The following is an 18,559-nucleotide window of genomic DNA, read 5'->3' as shown; positions in this document are numbered from 1 at the left end:
CGGGAATTCTTGAATTAAAAGATTAAATATTCGATTTGAATATTTATGGGATTTAAGATTTAAATTCCAAGTTTCGAGAATTAAAGAGGATTTAATTCGAAGATGCAACCTGATCAGGGACTGATTTGTAAATATTGAAGTTTCAAGGGCTTAAGTGCAAAGTATCTTTTTAATTCTAATCCGAGTATATTTAATTTGGAAATATTTAGAGTATCAATTTAAATTCTAATATTCTTAAATTATTTTGGATTGAAATTGAATTAAAAAGAGGGTTGAGGACTGAATTGCAATTTTTGAAGTTTCAGGGATTAAATTGCAATTTATGCAGTACATATCCGATTTTAAATTAGAATTGTCAGCATGCAAGCGTGTAACTATTATGTGCATTCAGAAAAATTGAAGAACAGAGGAAGCCGAGACATTTGTTTTCTTTTGATTTCCTATTTTCAAATCATCGTAACTTTTGATCCGATTGTCCGATTTTGATTCCGGAAATTGTTCTGGAATCCTTGCGACGAGAACTTCAATTTGATGTAAGTATTGATTTATTTCGGCATGTTTTGAAGATTGAAATCTGGTGAAGATCAGAATTTTATTGTATATTTGTGTTCTTGAACGTTTATACTTCGTATATTCAAAATCGAATTGACGAACGACTATTGTTTGTGTTTGTTATGATTTCCAACATGTGTTTGATTTGTATAGACTATGATTACGCTGGTTTCGATGGTTTATGAATAAGATGAATTGAGTAGAAGTTGATTATGAAGTTAGAATGGTTTCGATATGTTGTTGGTTACCGATTTTCAATCGCTACGCCGTCGATTCATGTTTTGAGACCGTTTTGATAGCCTATGACTGAGCTGAGATCTTATTTGAGATGTTATTGATGTTGTAGCAATTTTATTCTTCAATTTCAGATTAGTTTTTAAGGCTAACGAATCAAGAACTTTGAATTCGAATCGAAGAAGAAGATGTTGAGGTTTGAAGTGAATTTGGTTGAAGATGAATGATGATTTTGAATCGATTATGAAATGATAAGATTGAATGAAGTTTGATATGAATGTTTTGATGTTATGTTTTAGATTTTAAGCGTTCAAAACAGAGAAAATACGAAGGTATATGTGTAACACCCTCAACCGATGAAGATGTTACAAAACTAACATAACCTTAAAATAACGCGGAAAAGAAATTTTTTGAAAGATGTATGCATACATCAAACCTTACTTAAAATATTTCAGAATAGTTTACAAACCAAATCCAAACCTTAAAATTTATAAAACTTGTTTACAACCTTAAAATATATCATGAAGTTGCAAATAACTCAAGACATAGCATATCACACTCAACACATAACACACTCATGCATCGCCCGCCGGTCCGACTCCTTGCTCTTCTTCATGTCCGACATTAAACTCGTCGACATATGCATAAATTTCATCCTCATTACCTGCATCATTCAAGTATAGTGAGTCTAAAGACTCAGCAAGTATATGCAGTAAAAATCGTGAGATTTCAAATATCATTTAAACGTAACATAACATAACATAACATAAACTCATCATTTGGTGACGAATTATGCGAAATTGTGGCAACCGTCATAATGGGCACATTCATCCTTTTCTTGTTGATCAAAAGCATATGGCACTAAGCCTCATAACATTCGTTCTTTGGAAAGGCCCTCTCCGAAGCTCATCCCGGAGCACCAGTCTCGTGTACTTATCTGTCTCATGAGCCATGTTTGTAAAGGCCCTCTCCGGAGCCCAAATCGGAGCACCAATCCCGTGTTTGCCACCACAAAGATTCATGCATCAACATATCATATCATGCTTCATCTTAACATCATTCATCATATCATTTCATTCATTATGAAACATCATTGTTTCATCGTAAATTCCGTCATAACTTTCATTTCATGAACATAAAACTTTACTCAATTACTTCATGCATGTCATAGATGATAAAAATCATACTTTCATATTGAACATAGGTTTCATGAATGAAACTTAGACATTTACATGCATCACATAGCGTAATCGATCCACGTAAGTCGTTCTTGACTTAAAACTTGAAACTTTTTGCATAGAAACTCTTAAATATATTTTATAAGCCTTCAAAGATCATAATCATGAATTTAGGCTAAAATAACATAAAAAAATCATGAATTTCGAAGGAAAGGCGCGGCCGCTCAACTTCTAGGAGCGGGCGCGCCTGACCTGCGCAAATGGTTCATCTTGCTCGCTCCGAAACTCTATTTTTAATCAGAATTTGAAAAAGTGGTAAACATGAAAATTGTAGCTCTGGATCTTGCTTTCTAATGCCGAAAATCTCACCTCAATTGGAGTTTGAAGTAAAACTTTATGCTCATTCTCCCCAGATGTGTCACTGCCGGAAAATCAAAACACTCGACACACTTTGGGGTGACTTTGACCAATCTTTCAAAATGATTTTGACAAAACTCAAAACATGAAAGTTTTAGATAAATAAGCTAGCTTTCAAATAGAATTGGCCTCATATTATTTAGATCACTATCATAATTGTTATCCTCAAAATCATAACAAGTATAGGTAATCCAGTGCCACCAAACACAACTTCAACCCTTCAAACTTCAAACATAAACTTCTTTTAATCAAAATCCTAACTACATAAATCATCAAAGCTCATTTTCTTGTAATTGAACATGGTTTAACTAACTTCAAAACATTTAAATCTTAAAAGATCATGAACCTCTTGAATCAACTCAAGTACTTGACAAGAACAACCTACGCTTCACGATCTCGTAAAATCATAACTTCATGCTCTTGAAATTCATGAAAATCATGCATACATATCTCAACACACAAAAATTCATATCAAAATACATAATAGCTTGAATGGGTTTCAAAATCTTTTAAATTTGTACTTGCCTTGAAATGAAGACGAAGTTGATTCGGATTCTTGGCAACGAGCTAACCACACCAAGAACGAGATTTGGAACTTTGGCTTGTGACTTTCTTGAAGAACCGTGAAGGTTCAATTAAGAAACAAGAAGGAGAAGATGATATAATGGAGAGAAGGGGAAATAATCATGTAGAGGATAGGGAAGAAGAGAGAGTCAAGGGAACAAGGGGACATGGGAAGTAATGGGGTGGGGAACCGGGTAGATAGATAGGATAATGATCATTCAATACATAATGTGTGTTCATCTCTAAAATGCAGTCAGTCACCCGTCCCGACTCGTCTGATAAAAATACCATCCCCTGACTCATACATCAAAAACATATCAATATTATACTTAAAACGTTCGTAAAAATACGCTCTATCATCTCGTTCGTAGGTTAGCCTCGTCCCATGATTCCAAAATCAAACTCGACCTGAAACCATTAACTTAATCGAAAGCGTTAAACATAAAATAATTATATCATGAAACCATAATCATTAAATCATAACTTAAACAATTTATGGCATAAAATCATAAAAATTATTTTAAAATCATCGTAAGTGAGTTTCGTGGATTTGGACCTTACAACTCTACCCTCCTTAAAAGAATTTTGTCCTCAAAATTCGACTCACCAAATAATTCTGGGTATCGGCTACGCATATCTTGTTCAGTCTCCCAAGTAGCCTCTTCCACTAATTGATTGCGCCATAAGACCTTTACCATCTTGATCTTTTTGTTTCTCAACTTCCGGACTTGTGTATCCAAAATTTGGATAGGTACCTCTTCATATGACAAGTCTAGCGTCCAATGAACTGGTTCATGACGAATGACATGGGAAGGATTTGAGATATACTTCCTCAACATCGAGACATGGAAGACGTCATGTACTCCTTCTAGATTTGGAGGCAATGCTAATCGATAGGCTCTTTCTCCAATCTTGTCTAGGATCTCGAAAGGCCCTATATATCTCGGACTCAGCTTTCCTTTCTTTTCAAATCTCAAAACTCCTTTCCAAGGTGGCACTTTCAAGAACACATGATCACCTACCTGAAACTCCAAGTCTCTACGCCTCTTATCGGCGTAGCTTTTCTGTCGACTCTGTGCTGTCAACATTATGTCCTTGACTTTTGCTATCATGTCTATTGTCTGTTGCACTATTTCTGGCCCCAATACAGCTCTTTCTCCCACTTCATCCCAATGCAATGGAGTCCTACACTTTCTCCCATACAAAGCCTCATAAGGAGCCATTCCAATAGTAGCTTGATAACTATTGTTATATGTGAACTCCACTAAAGGCAACTTTGATTCCCAATTTCCTCCGAAGTCAATCATGCAAGCCCTAAGTAAATCCTCCAGTATCTGAATCACTCGCTCAGATTGTCCATCTGTTTGTGGATGAAAAGCTATACTTAAGGCTAACTTTGTCCCCAATACATGATGTAGACTCTTCCAAAAGTTTGATGTGAACCTGGGATCCCTGTCAGAGACTATCCTTGCTGAAACTCCATGCAATCTAACTACCTCTCGAATATACAACTCTGCATATTGATTCATCGAGAAGTTGTTTCTAACTGGAAAAAAGTGAGCTGACTTCGTCAATCTGTCAACTATTATCCATATTGAATTCATTCTTCGATGTGTAATTGGCAGTCCAATCACAAAGTCCATGGTGACATCTTCCCATTTCCAAGTGGGAATGTGTAATGGTTTCAGAAGTCCTGCTGGCCTTTGATGTTCAACTTTGACCTGTTGACATGTCAAACATTCGCTAACAAACTTAACGATGTCTTTCTTCATACCTGGCCACCAGTATAGCATCTATAAATCCTTGAACATCTTTGTACTCCCTGGATGAATAGAATATGGTACAGTGTGAGCCTCAGTCATCACATCTTCCCTCAGTGAATCTACTGCTGGTACCCACTTTCGCCCTTTGTGATGCACGATCCCATCCTTCACTGTATACAATGCACCCCCTTTAGCTTCATCTTTAAGTTTCCAAGTTAATAATTGTTGGTCTGAAGCCTGACCTGTTCGAATCTTGTCGAGCAAACTTGGAACCATTGTTAAGGCTGATAGGGCACAAACTTCCATCGGCTCAACTACTTCCAATCTGAGTTGTTCAAAATCTGCAATCAACTCTTGTTGAGTTGTCATTCTATTCAAGGTTGCAGATTTACGACTCAAAGCATCTGCTACTACATTAGCTTTACCTGGGTGGTAGCTAATATCACAGTCATAATCTTTCACCAATTCGAGCCATCTTCTCTGCCTCATGTTCAACTCCTTCTGGGTGAAGAAGTACTTCAAACTCTTATGATCAGTGAAAATCTGACGCTTCTCACCATAAAGGTAATGTCTCCACAGTTTGAGTGCGAAGACAACTGCTGCCAATTCAAGGTCATGGGTAGGGTAATTCTTTTCATGAATCTTCAACTGTCGTGAAGCATATGCTATCACCTTTCCATCTTGCATCAAGACAGCCCCTAATCCACTCTTGGAAGCATCAGTATAAATTACGAATCGACCTGTTCCTTCTGGTATGGCTAGTACTGGTGCTGTCATCAACTTTTTTTTTTAACACTAAAAAGCTTTTCTCACACTGATTAGACCATTCAAACTTCACACTTTTGCGAATTAATGACGTTAGTGGCAGCACTATCTTGGAGAAATCCTGAATGAATCTCCTATAGTAACCCGCTAATCCCAAGAAACTCCGTATCTCTGTAGCATTCTTTGGAGTAACCCAATTTTTAATTGCTTCTATCTTTGCTGGATCAACCTCTATTCCCTTAGCCGAAACTATGTGACCCAAAAATGCAATCTGTTCCAGCCAAAATTCATACTTACTGAACTTAGCAAACAATTGTTTTTCTTTCAGAATCTGCAAGACTGTAGTTAGATGCTGACGATGCTCATCCGAACTACGAGAGTAAATCAGTATGTCATCTATGAATACTATGACAAACTGATCTAAGAAAGGCTGAAACACTCTGTTCATAAGATCCATGAATACTGCCAGTGCATTGGTAACTCCAAATGGCATGACTAAAAACTCGTAGTGGCCATAACGAGTCCTGAAAGACGTTTTATGAATATCTTCATCTTTCACCTTCAATTGGTGATAACCTGATCTCAAATTGATCTTGGAGAGTACTACTGCCCCTTGTAACTGATCAAACAAATCATCAATCCTTGGCAGTGGATATTTGTTCTTCACTGTTACTCGATTCAGCTCTCTATAATCGATGCACAGTCTCATAGACCCATCTTTCTTCTTGATAAACAATACCGGTGCACCCCAAGGCGATATACTCGGTCTAATAAAGCCTTTATTGAGTAGCTCGTGTAGTTGCTCCTTCAATTCTTTCATTTCATTCGGTGCTAATCTGTATGGTGCTTTGGAAGCTGGTTGGGTTTCGGGAATTAATTCAATCCCAAATTCTACCTCCCTAGCTGGAGGTAATCCTGCAATATCATCAGGAAATACTTCTGGGAAATCTCTCACTACCTAGATGTCTTCAAGTTTCGGTCGAGGTAATTCTTGGTCGCAAGTGACACTTGCGAGGAAACCTGCACATCCCTTATTCAACAGTTGCCATGCCTTACCTACTGAAATTAAAAGAGATGAATTATTTTTTGGTGTGGCATGGAATAGAAACGTTTCTCCATCCTTAGTTTTCAAGGAAACCGTCCTCCGTTTACAGTCTATGGTAGCCTCGTAACAAGACAACCAATCCATACCAAATATCACGTCAAAGTCCGACATTTTGAGGATAATAAGATCAGCATACAACTCATGACCTTGCATCTGTATATTGCATCCTCTGATAATCAAATCACTACTCAATTCTTCCCCTGAAGGCAAAGATATACTAAACCCCAAAATTGACTTATCCATTACCAAACCCGATTTATTAACAAATTCAACAGATATGAATGAATGTGTAGCTCCAGTATCAATTAAGATATGAGCAGGAATACTGGAAACATTAATCATACCTGTGACGATGGCTGAGTTTGTGTCCACTTGCTCATGAGTCATGGCAAACACTCGGCCTTTGACCGGTCCTCTTTGTTGGGGACATTCCTTCGCAAAATGTCCTGGTTGTTTGCACAAGTAACATACACCAGTTCCCATCATACATTGGCCTGAATGAAGTTTTCCACATTTTTGACAAGCTGTTGGTGCATTTGCCAGTTTTGGTGCTGGCAGAGCCAACTGTTTCTGCCCTTGAGGTCGAGGCTGTTGTTGTTGGTACGGTCGGTGTTGGGGAAGGGCTTGGTACGGCCTCTTTCTGCTAGAATTTCCTTGTTGGTCTTGACCCTGATAGTTAGATCTCTTTGCCTGTGACTCTCTGATAATATCGTTTCTGTCCTTTTCGGATAGCATGGCCTGATCTACCGCTTCTTTGTAATTTTACGCTCCACTTAGTCTAACATCCTTTCTGATGAAGTCATTCAAACCTTCTGTAAAGTGTTTCAACTCTTCAGCAGGATCACCAGAAATCATCGGTACAAAGTATCTTCCCCTTTCAAACTTCTTTACATACTCCGCAATTGACATGTTTCCTTGACGGATCTCCAAAAACTCTCTAGCCAACCTGTTTTGGGTGCTCACCGTGAAATATTTGCCGTAGAACACATCCTTGAATCCATTCCAAGTAAGGGTGGTTAGGTTCAACGCTGCTTTGGCTCCATTCCACCAAACACGAGCGTCATCACGGAACATATAGGTAGCACATCTCAATCTATCCGCATCCGTGATCTGCATGAATTCAAAAGTAGTCTCCATAGCTTGGAACCATTGTTCCGCAATCAAAGGATCAGTATCTCCTTTGAACTCAGGTGGTCCCAACTCTAAGAACCTTTTGTAGATAGGGTTTTGATTAGCTGCAGGATGGTTATTTCCGGCATTAGCTGTCTGGGCTTGAAGCAACTGTTGGATTTGAGCTCCCTGAGCACGGCTTTGCTCTTGAAGCAGAGCAGTTAATCCCGCCAAAAGCTGGTTGTTTTGATTGTTCTCACTATCTGGCCCGCAATCATTATGGTTGTTGTTAGCGGCATTGGCGTTGGCGTTGGTGTTATTTCCCCTACGTGATGCCATAGTCCTAAAGTCCAATATTATCCACACCGCTCAGTCACGATTCAATACGTAAATATACTTTAACATGTAACATGCATACAATATCTCATCGCATTATCATACACATAATCGAATAAACATCATAACTTACAGACATGAAGACGGAGCGTTGGAGTCCTGGCGAGTATGCATGAATGTTTCAAGAAAACCCAGAGCGAACTGCTCTGATACCAAACTGTAACACCCTCAACCGATGAAGATGTTACAAAACTAACATAACCTTAAAATAACGCAGAAAAGAAATTTTTTGAAAGATGTATGCATACATCAAACCTTACATAAAACATTTCAGAATAGTTTACAAACCAAATCCAAACCTTAAAATTTATAAAACTTGTTTACAACCTTAAAATACATCATAAAGTTGCAAATAACTCAAGACATAGCATATCACACTCAACACATAACACACTCATGCATCGCCCGCCGGTCCGACTCCTTGCTCTTCTTCATGTCCGACATTAAACTCGTCGACATATGCATAAATGTCATCCTCATTACCTGCACCATTCAAGTATAGTGAGTCTAAAGACTCAGCAAGTATATGCAGTAAAAATCGTGAGATTTCAAATATCATTTAAACGTAACATAACATAACATAAACTCATCATTTGGTGACGAATTATGCGAAATTGTGGCAACCGTCATAATGGACACATTCATCCTTTTCTTGTTGATCAACAAGCATATGACACTAAGCCTCATAACATTCATTCTTTGGAAAGGCCCTCTCCGGAGCTCATCCCGGAGCACCAGTCCCGTGTACTTATCTGTCTCATGAGCCATGTTTGGAAATGCCCTCTCCGGAGCCCAAACCGAAGCACCAATCCCGTGTTTGCCACCACAAAGACACATAAGACATCAAAATCTTTTCATGCATCAACATATCATATCATGCTTCATCTTAACATCATTCATCATATCATTTCATTCATTATGAAACATCATTGTTTCATCGTAAATTCCATCATAACTTTCATGTCATGAACATAAAACTTTACTCAATTACTTCATGCATGTCATAGATGATAAAAATCATACTTTCATATTGAACATAGGTTTCATGAATGAAACTTAGACATTTACATGCATCACATAGCGTAATCGATCCACGTAAGTCGTTCTTGTCGTTCTTGACTTAAAACTTGAAAATTTTTGCATAGAAACTCTTAAATATATTTTATAAGCCTTGAAGATCATAATCATGAATTTAGGACCCTAAAATAACATAAAAAAATCATGAATTTCAAAGGAAAGGCACGGCCGCTCAACTTCTAGGCGCGGGCGCGCCTGACCTGCGCAAATGGTTCATCTTGCTCGCTCCGAAACTCTATTTATAATTCAGAATTTGAAAGAGTGGTAAACATGAAAGTTGTATCTCTGGATCTTGGCTTTCTAATGCCGAAAATCTTACCTCAATTGGAGTTTTCAGTAAAACGGTATGCTCATTCTCCCCAGATGTGTCACTGCTGGAAAATCAAAACACTCGACACACTTTGGGGTGACTTTGACCAATCTTCCAAAATGATTTTGACAAAACTCAAAACATGAAAGTTGTAGATAAATAAGATAGATTTCAAATAGAATTGGCCTCATATTATTTGGATCACTATCCTAATTGTTATCCTCAAAATCATAATAAGTATAGGTAATCCGGTGCCACCAAACACAACTTCAACACTTCAAACTTCAAACATAAACTTCTTTTAATCAAAATCCTAACTACATAAATCATCAAAGCTCATTTTCTTGTAGTTGAACATGGTTTAACTAACTTCAAAACATTAAAATCTTAAAAGAACATGAACCTCTTGAATCAACTCAAGTACTTGACAAGAACAACTCACGCTTCACGATCTCGTAAAATCATAACTTCATGCTCTTGAAATTCATGAAAATCATGCATACATATCTCAACACATAACAATTCATATCAAAATACATAATAGCTTGAATGGGTTTCAATATCTTTTAAATTTGTACTTGCCTTGAAATGAAGACGAAGTTGATTCGGATTCTTGGCAACGAGCTAACCCCACCAAGAACGAGATTTGGAACTTTGTCTTGTGACTTTCTTGAAGAACCGTGAAGGTTCAATTAAGAAACAAGAAGGAGAAGATGATATAATGGAGAGAAGGGGAAATAATCGTGTAGAGGATAGGGAAGAAGAGAGAGTCAAGGGAACAAGGGGACATGGGAAGTAATGGGGTGGGGAACCGGGTAGATAGATAGGATAATGATCATTCAATACATAATGTGTGTTCATCTCTAAAATGCAGTCAGTCACCCGTCCCGACTCGTTTGATAAAAATACCATCCCCTGACTCATACATCAAAAACATATTAATATTATAATTTTAAACGTTCGTAAAAATACGCTCTATTATCTCGTTCGTAGGTTAGCCTCGTCCCATGATTCCAAAATCAAACTCGACCTGAAACCATTAACTTAATCGAAAGTGTTAAACATAAAATAGTTATATCATGAAACCATAATCATTAAATCATAACTTAAACAATTTATGGCATAAAATCATAAAAATTATTTTAAAATCATCGTAAGTGAGTTTAGTGGATTTGGACCTTACAATATGACAACATTGCGAGTCAGGGATTTGAAACTTGAGAATGAAGCTTCTTGAGTTATCCCGCCAAAACCACATACTTGTTTATTGTTTTAATTTGATTTTGATGCCGTCTATCCATCTCAGGTAGTGGATCTTTGAGTTTGAGTCGATACGATGATGATATGATATTGAATTGATTCTATGCCGAGGTCTGAGGTGACCTTAATTTCTAGTCTGAGATGACTACGATAGATGGATATCCATGTCAAGATCGGTTACGAATCTGGATGGCAACGACGATATATGAATCAATTCTTAATCGAGATATGCTTTATTTACTCTATTGTTGAGTCGATTATGATTAGAGTTGATATGATTTATTTAACGCATTTATATGTTGATTATACTGGGAATTATTTTCTCACTGGAGTTCATCCGGTTGTTGCTTTGTTTTGTATGTGTGCATGACAACAGATGGGGCAGGAGCTTATCAAAAACGACATTGATAGCTTTGGAGAGAGATTTAGTGTAACGTCCCAAAATTATCTTAATGGACTTTATTTGAGATAATCAGAGATTTTAGAAGTCGAGGGCGGATTTGAAGCTTTGGGATTTCCATTTTAGCTCGATCCGTCCGTTGGAATTTATTTCTGAAGACAAATTAGCGATCACGACTGCGAGAGCTTCGTTCTATAGTAAGTTTTTCTTCGATCAACTAGACTTCTATTTTCGGATATTGTTAGAATCGATTGAGTTTGGAGTATGTTGATCTTGGCAGAGTTCTGATCGTTAATTCTCTGTTGGTTTTGAAATAGAGCATCGTTCGGAATTGTTTTGATTTTTGGAAGATTATTTCGAAATTGGAGATTTTAGATTTGAAGGATTTGAATTGTTTTGATGATATTGAGATGATTATGAGTTTATTGAATTGATATCTTGCTGTCTGCGTTTCCGGTTTGAACAGTTTTTAGCCGTTATGCCGTCAGTTTGAGTTTTGGACTTCGTTCAATATTTTGATCGTATCGAGTTTGATTGAGCTTTTGGATGTCGATATTGATCCTTATGACTTCTTCTGTTAGATTGAAGTGAAGTCAACAGAGTTGCGAAATAGTAGCTTTGGTCAGTTTGGAAGATTAAAGTCGGTACACTATCAAATTTCTTATTTTATGAATCGAAAAAGTGTGATTGTGTTTTGAATGAATTTGATTGGATATTGATTATTATCCTTATTATTGATTTAAAATTGAAGTACCTTCGAAGCGAATAAGATAAAAGACGACTTAGACTTGAATGGAATGATTAACTCGAATTAGACTTTATTCGAGTGTTCCGAAGAAATCACATACTTGCTTGATTGAATGTTTATTTGAATGCATGAGATTATATATGCATTTATATTGACGAAATCATGTTTGAATGATTATTTGAATTGATGAATGAAAGCATGATGGAATGCTTATATGAACTGATGATTGAAATGATATTAGAATGCATGAGATGACATATGCATTCATATTGAGCCTTGATTCATTTCAATTTGATTAGACGATCTAGAGATTGTAGTTGAGTGACTTGGTTGGAGATTTTATACCTTGTCAAATAAACTCTCTATAATGCTCTTGAGTCTAGAGGATTAAAATATGTCTCGTCCACCTTGAGAGGGGAGTTCGGTGTGATTGTTGGATATTTTAACCTCGGGATCCCAAACCGAAGAAAGAAAGAAAGAAGAATTTCATTTGATTATCTGAGTCTGATAATCCAGAAGTTTTAAAGACATGCATATCATTTTAATTCAGTACTTGAATGAATTACTTGAATTGATCTTGATGTGATAGATAATTGGAAGTTAATACATGTCTTGACATGATTTATATCTGAAGTTGATATATAAGATGGATTTGTTGTGTATCATGATTGATATGTTTGATTGATATGCATGATAGTCTCTTTTACTGGGAATATCAATTCTCACCAGATTATCCGGATGTTGTCTTTGTTTGTATGTGTACTTGGAAACGGTGGGGCAGGACCGAGTCAGAGATCGTATGGCTAGGTGGACGAGTTGATAGAGTGAGGCCTTGTGGTTTTAGAAGTCAAATATGTAATCGAACGTAGATTTTATTCGAACTCATTTTGTATCAGTTATGGAACTAAGATTGATGCATGTTCTAATAGTTTGAGTTTGTATGACTCTATAACTACCTTATATTGATTATGAATGTAGAATGGATTTAGTTTTGGAAGTTTTAGAATTGATTAGAGTTGAGAAAACTTTGTTTTCTTTTCTGCAGAATTGTGCCGCTCGATCGGTTGAATCTTACCGATCGAGCGAGCACCTCCTGAGCTGAGGAAGAAAGTTTAAAGTTTTTGTGTCGTTCGATCAGTAAGTTTTGACCGATCGAGCGGCGAGCTTTTGTAAGTCTCGGCAGAGACTGGATTATTTATGGCCCGCTCGATCGGTAAAGTTATACCGATCGAGCGAGCATCCTTTAAAAAAAAAATTGCTTCTAATCTTGGATCTTGTATGCTTTATTATTGTTTATCCCGAGATTAGATGTTTAGAATCGAGGTCTCACATTAAGTGGTATCAGAGAGATAAGATTCTTGGACTGAACTAGAGTGAGCGGGTAGATCGAGTCCGCTTGAATTGGCTTCTCGCATGTGTTTGAGTTATTTAATTGATTTATTAAATTCAATGCGAGCATGATTTATGATTGAGAATTATTTGAATTACTTGGATATGTGATTTAAATTTTAAAGCATGAATTAATTGAGATACGAACTATTTCGAGTTACTGGTTGCATTGAATACTCTAGAGATCGAATGAGTATGTCTAGCTGAGGTTGTTGGACACCGGATAGATGTATTGAGATGTTGTGTCATAATCCTCTTGAATCAGATTTTTCTACTCGGAAAGTTTTGAACAGGATTAAAATAGTAGCGAACTCGATTGTACAGAATTGTTCTGTGACTGAACGGATGGAAGCATTGCTGATGAGATTTCAGTCTTTTAGCCTTCAACTCTAAGGAGTTTTGAGAATGAGTTTAGGTGTGAAAGCGGACTAGAAGAGATCGATCAGTTGTTTGATTCTTTTAAACTACACTGATGAACGACGGATTCAGTTAGTTGGTTACCAACTGCAAGGTATTGCGAAAAGTTGGTTGATATCGAAGAAGAAAGCCTTAAAGAAACAAGATTTGGTCGTTTCGTAGAGTTGTTTAAATCCGAGTTTCTACGACAGGCTTTAGTACTTGCTCAAGGATTCACAGACTCTAACTGCTCTTGACGATGATGAAGCAGGTAACTGTTCGATTCTAGTCTTTAGACTCTTATGCTGTTAGATATTGATGCAACTTTTTCTTCTTATTGAGAAGTTAGATTAATACTTCCTCTACATTTGAGTATCTGAATTAGTTGCGGTGAGTTTAGTTCGAATTTTTTTGAACTTTGATTCGATGGGAGTTGATTGCACTGAACAGTACTATACTTCGATTATCAGATTTGATTATATTATCGATGTAGTTTATTAATCGAGTATAGGGCAACCGAGGTTGATTTCAGACAGTTGCCAGATTCAGATCCGAGACGATAGACGAATGAATTTCCTCCGGTAAAACTCCTGAATTAAGAATTCCTTTCTTATTTATTGTTGATTACCATTTGTTACATAATGGTACGGAGGAATGTTTGATGTATTTAGATGATGTCTTCAATCAGCCCGTGTTGGTTGTTTTAACAGAGATGTTAAGTTTGCTGATGTTGTTCTGGTTGAGATTCCAGATTTGCCTCCGAGTCGAGAGGATGAGTTCAGCATTTATTTTAGATCAGACATCATCGACTAATAATCTGAAGGGAAGAAGTTTCAGATATTGAGTTCAGAATGAGGTACGACCGGTTTGAATTTTATCGTACAAATTGAATTGGAATTGCATCTGCAATGTTTATGAGTCCTTTGAACCGAATCTTCCAGAGGTTTGTAGATGAGTTCTTGAGTATTCTTATCGATGAATCTTTTATCCTTCGAAGATCCGTATTGATCTTTCAGATTCTTTAAGAATTGTTCGCAGATTTGCATGTCGATCAATTATGTTATTCTTTTGACGTCTGAATCTCGTGAGACCGAGTGGTATTTTCCTCGATCTTTTCTCTGGGAAGATGGAATTTTATTGAATACCTCAAGACTGGAGCTGTTATGAATTGATTTGGATCGACGTCCTTATCTAAAATTGAAGATTCTTGGATTTAGCGAGTTCTATCGCGAATCCTTTGAGGAATTCTTATTGTTGATTAGACGAATACTCAGCAGATTATGCTCTTCTATTCAGTGTATCTTTGATGATCTTTTGGTGCTTTGCACTTCTTCTTATTGAGTATCGAGACTTATTCTTGTTCAGAAGAAATCTGTATTATCTTGATCATCGAAGAATTTGAAGACGCTCGAGACGCAATGTTAGTTCCGATTTGAATCTCTCAGAGATCTTATTGCTTGGAAGATTTCAGTAATCTATTCTGATCTTGGAAGATAGAAGTTTTGATTGTCGTAGTCCGAACTGATTATGAGTTGGGAAAGACAGTTATAGAGGACGATTAATCTGACTGCGAATTTTATTATTATCCAAAGAACTGATGGTAACAGCTACAATTGTATGCTGTATGATCTGATCTTATTTTATCTACTTCAGTTTTCTTCTTGATAGATGATTGCTGCACTTTTGTTAGATTTTGGAAAAGATCGAATGTTTATCTTGACTCCTTCATTCGACTTCGAACCAGAGTTGATTGAGAAGATTGATAACGCTTTGGAATCTAATTCGACCTTTCAAAATCCGATGAAGATAGATCAGATCTGAGTATAATCTGAGTTTCAAGTTTTTATTGATGCATTATTAGCGAATAACTTTTGTGGTGCCAGATGTTTCGGTTTGAGACAGAGTATCAGGAGTTTGGCACTTTGAAGTTTATTCAGAGTTCTTCCAGATGATCGGAAGATGTTTGTTGATAAATTGAGGAATCAAATTGAATAGAGGATGATGAAGTATGAGATTCGAAGTATAGTTTCTGATGTTGTGAACTATCAGCAGTCAGAAAGAGAACGATCCAATTTTCTGTTGTACAGTCTATTCTGATTCAGAATGGAGTTGGGATAACAATTCATTGATTTTAGTAGTAAGACTACTTTGTTGAGTTCGAGATGAGATGTTATCTGAGTATCGTTGAGCGAGTGATGGAATACTCCGTTAAGAATTCTCGATTCTAAGAATTCTTGATTTATTCTGTAGATTGACTGATGTAACAGAATAGTATGAACGAACTCTCGAAGCTTTACAGTTGATGTTTTGAATTATAACCTGAACTGGTTGATGTGCCAGTGGTTATTGAACGACTGAAGTTGTTCAGAATGAACTTCTAGTTTGGTCCCGATTGTCAGAACGAGTTCGACACTGAATGGAGATCCGAATTTTATCTTCAGGAAGTTCGTGAAGAGAATTTTTCTCAGAATCGTTTCCGAATTGAGGTACGGCCATTTTGAACTTTTGACAGGCCGTTTGTTTTGACGAATACTCCTGTATTGTTGAAGAATTTTCTGTTGACCGAATCTCTCAGAAGTATTAGTTGAAATTAGGAGTTCCTATTGATGAATTCTTGTTTTCTGGATGTGAGAATTTTACTGATCGTTCAGAGCCTTCTACAATTTTTTCAAAATTGTACGCCGATCAGTTGTATACTAATCTCGACGTTTGAATTTCTGATCGAACCGAAGGAATTCTTTGATCTTTTTATCTGATGATGGAATTTCTGATTATCCGTTCTTCTGTATTCTAAGTTTCAGTACTGACGATCTTGCAGTACTTGGTTTTTTCTTATTGAGATTTTTGATTTGAATCTATTTAACAGAAGGAGTGAATGCAGCAACTGATGTTTCGAACAAAAGAATTTATTCTTATTTCATACTATCTGATTTTGATTGATTGATTGATGGAATCCGCTACAGTTTTCTGTACAGAATGATTTTTATGAAGAACAGAGAATTGATATCTTGTCAGAGGTTGTCAGATGTCATGAATTGCCAAAGTCTGTCGGTCTAGACATAGATCCTTGATGTTATGGTTCTTTCGGCATAGACTTGGAAGAGAATTTTGTTGTTGATTTCAACTACTTTTGATTCGATACCCTCAGAACCACGGACAGCCAGATCAGATGAGTCGAACTTTAGAAGAATTTCATTGAGTAGTAGTGCTCGATCTAGCACTAGTTGACAGAATTCTTGATGTTTGTGGAAATTTCGTGCAACGACAGAGTTTGACGAGTTTTTGGAGGCACATTATAGAAGTTGTGCGAGAGTAGATGATGATCGAATTGAATTTTGAGATTAATTCCCTTTGTCTCTTGGTTTAGAATGTAAGATGATTCGAATTGTGACTGAGTTTAGAAGAATTTTCTGACGACGATGAGTTGACTTTTGATAGACGGACGGAGTATTGATGAAGTAATCGACTAGAGTTTCTGACTTCTCAGATTGATTGAGATGCCGAACTATTTGAGATGAACGATTCAGAGTTTGATTGGAAGAAGATTCTGGACTTAGTTCCGAGATGTAAATTCTTATTGCAGTCCTTTGACTATCCTCGACCTTGTGATAGACAGTGATTGATTTTGAGGACGAAATCTATTCTTAGAGGGGGAAAATTGTAACGCCCCAAAATTATCTTAATGGACTTTATTTGAGATAATCAGAGATTTTAGAAGTCGAGGGCGGATTTGATTTTGATCAGGGACTAGAATGCAATTTTCAGAATTTTCAGGGACTAAAACACAATTATTGGATTTATTAGATATTTATAAGTGTTGTTGACTTTCTAATCACTCCATCTTCATCCCCTTCAACGTGATCCTCCATGGAAACCGCCCCTTTGTGATTTCAAGCTTTGGGATTTCCATTTTAGCTCGATCCGTCCGTTGGAATTTATTCCTGAAGGCAGATTAGCGATCACGACTGCGAGAGCTTCGTTCTATAGTAAGTTTTTCTTCGATCAACTAGACTTCTATTTTTGGATGTTTTTAGAATCGATTGAGTTTGGAGTATGTTGATCTTGGCAGAGTTCTGATCGTTTATTCTCTGTTGGTTTTGAAATAGAGCGTCGTTCGGAATTGTTTTGATTTTTGGAAGATTATTTCGAAATTGGAGATTTTAGATTTGAAGGATTTGAATTGTTTTGATGATATTGAGATGATTATGAGTTTATTGAATTGATATCTTGTTGTCTGCGTTTCCGGTTTGATCAGTTTTTAGTCGTTATGCCGTCAGTTTGAGTTTTGGACTTCGTTCAATATTTTGATCGTATCGAGTTTGATTGAGCTTTTGGATGTTGATATTGATCCTTATGACTTCTTCTGTTAGATTGAAGTGAAGTCAAAAGAGTTGCGAGATAGTAGCTTTGGTCAGTTTGGAAGATTGAAGTCGGTACAGTATCGAATTTCTTATTTTATCAATCGAAGAAGTGTGATTGTGTTTTGAATGAATTTGATTGGATATTGATTATTATCCTTATTATTGATTTCAGATTGAAGTACCTTCGAAGCGAATAAGGTAAAAGACGACTTAGACTTGAATGAAACGATTAACTCAAATTAGACTTTATTCGAGTGTTCCGAAGAAATCACATACTTGCTTGATTGAATGTTTATTTGAATGCATGAGATTATATATGCATTTATATTGACGAAATCATGTTTGAATGATTATTTGAATTGATGAATGAAAGCATGATGGAATGCTTATATGAACTGATGATTGAAATGATATTAGAATGCATGAGATGACATATGCATTCATATTGAGCCTTGATTCATTTCAATTTGATTAGACGATCTAGAGATTGTAGTTGAGTGACTTGGTTGGAGATTTTATACCTTGTCAAATAAA

The 18,559-nt window shown here is 36.6% G+C and overlaps 1 protein-coding gene across 1 annotated transcript; it reads right to left on the bottom strand.

The window, feature by feature from the left end:
• Nucleotides 1–3,502: 3,502 nt before the first annotated feature.
• LOC140859971 (uncharacterized) lies at nt 3,503–7,313 on the bottom strand. Its single transcript, XM_073262660.1, has 6 exons — nt 6,923–7,313; nt 6,612–6,778; nt 5,771–6,092; nt 4,790–5,049; nt 4,221–4,666; nt 3,503–4,130 (listed from the first exon to the last, which is right to left on the bottom strand). The coding sequence occupies exons 1-6, from the start codon at nt 7,311–7,313 to the stop codon at nt 3,503–3,505; spliced, it is 2,214 nt and encodes a 737-aa protein (XP_073118761.1).
• Between the last annotated feature and the right edge of the window lie 11,246 nt (nt 7,314–18,559).

The sequence above is a fragment of the Henckelia pumila genome, chromosome 1, assembly GCF_033568475.1.
Source record: "Henckelia pumila isolate YLH828 chromosome 1, ASM3356847v2, whole genome shotgun sequence".
In the NCBI taxonomy this organism is placed as follows: Eukaryota; Viridiplantae; Streptophyta; class Magnoliopsida; order Lamiales; family Gesneriaceae; genus Henckelia; species Henckelia pumila.
Note: the sequence above shows the minus strand (reverse complement) of the source record. Positions and strands in the feature narration are given on the sequence as shown.

What these genes read in the sequence shown, in the direction of transcription:
- LOC140859971 (XM_073262660.1), bottom strand. Translation starts at nt 7,313, where the DNA reads ATGCTATCCGAAAAGGACAGAAACGATATTATCAGAGAGTCACAGGCA. An exon ending in ACAATTGTTTGCTAAGTTCA is followed by an intron (nt 5,050 to 5,770) that starts GTAAGTATGAAT and finishes AGTTGATTGCAG; the next exon opens with ATTTTGAACAACTCAGATTG. An exon ending in GGAGGAAATTGGGAATCAAA is followed by an intron (nt 4,131 to 4,220) that starts GTTGCCTTTAGT and finishes GAGAAAGTGTAG; the next exon opens with GACTCCATTGCATTGGGATG.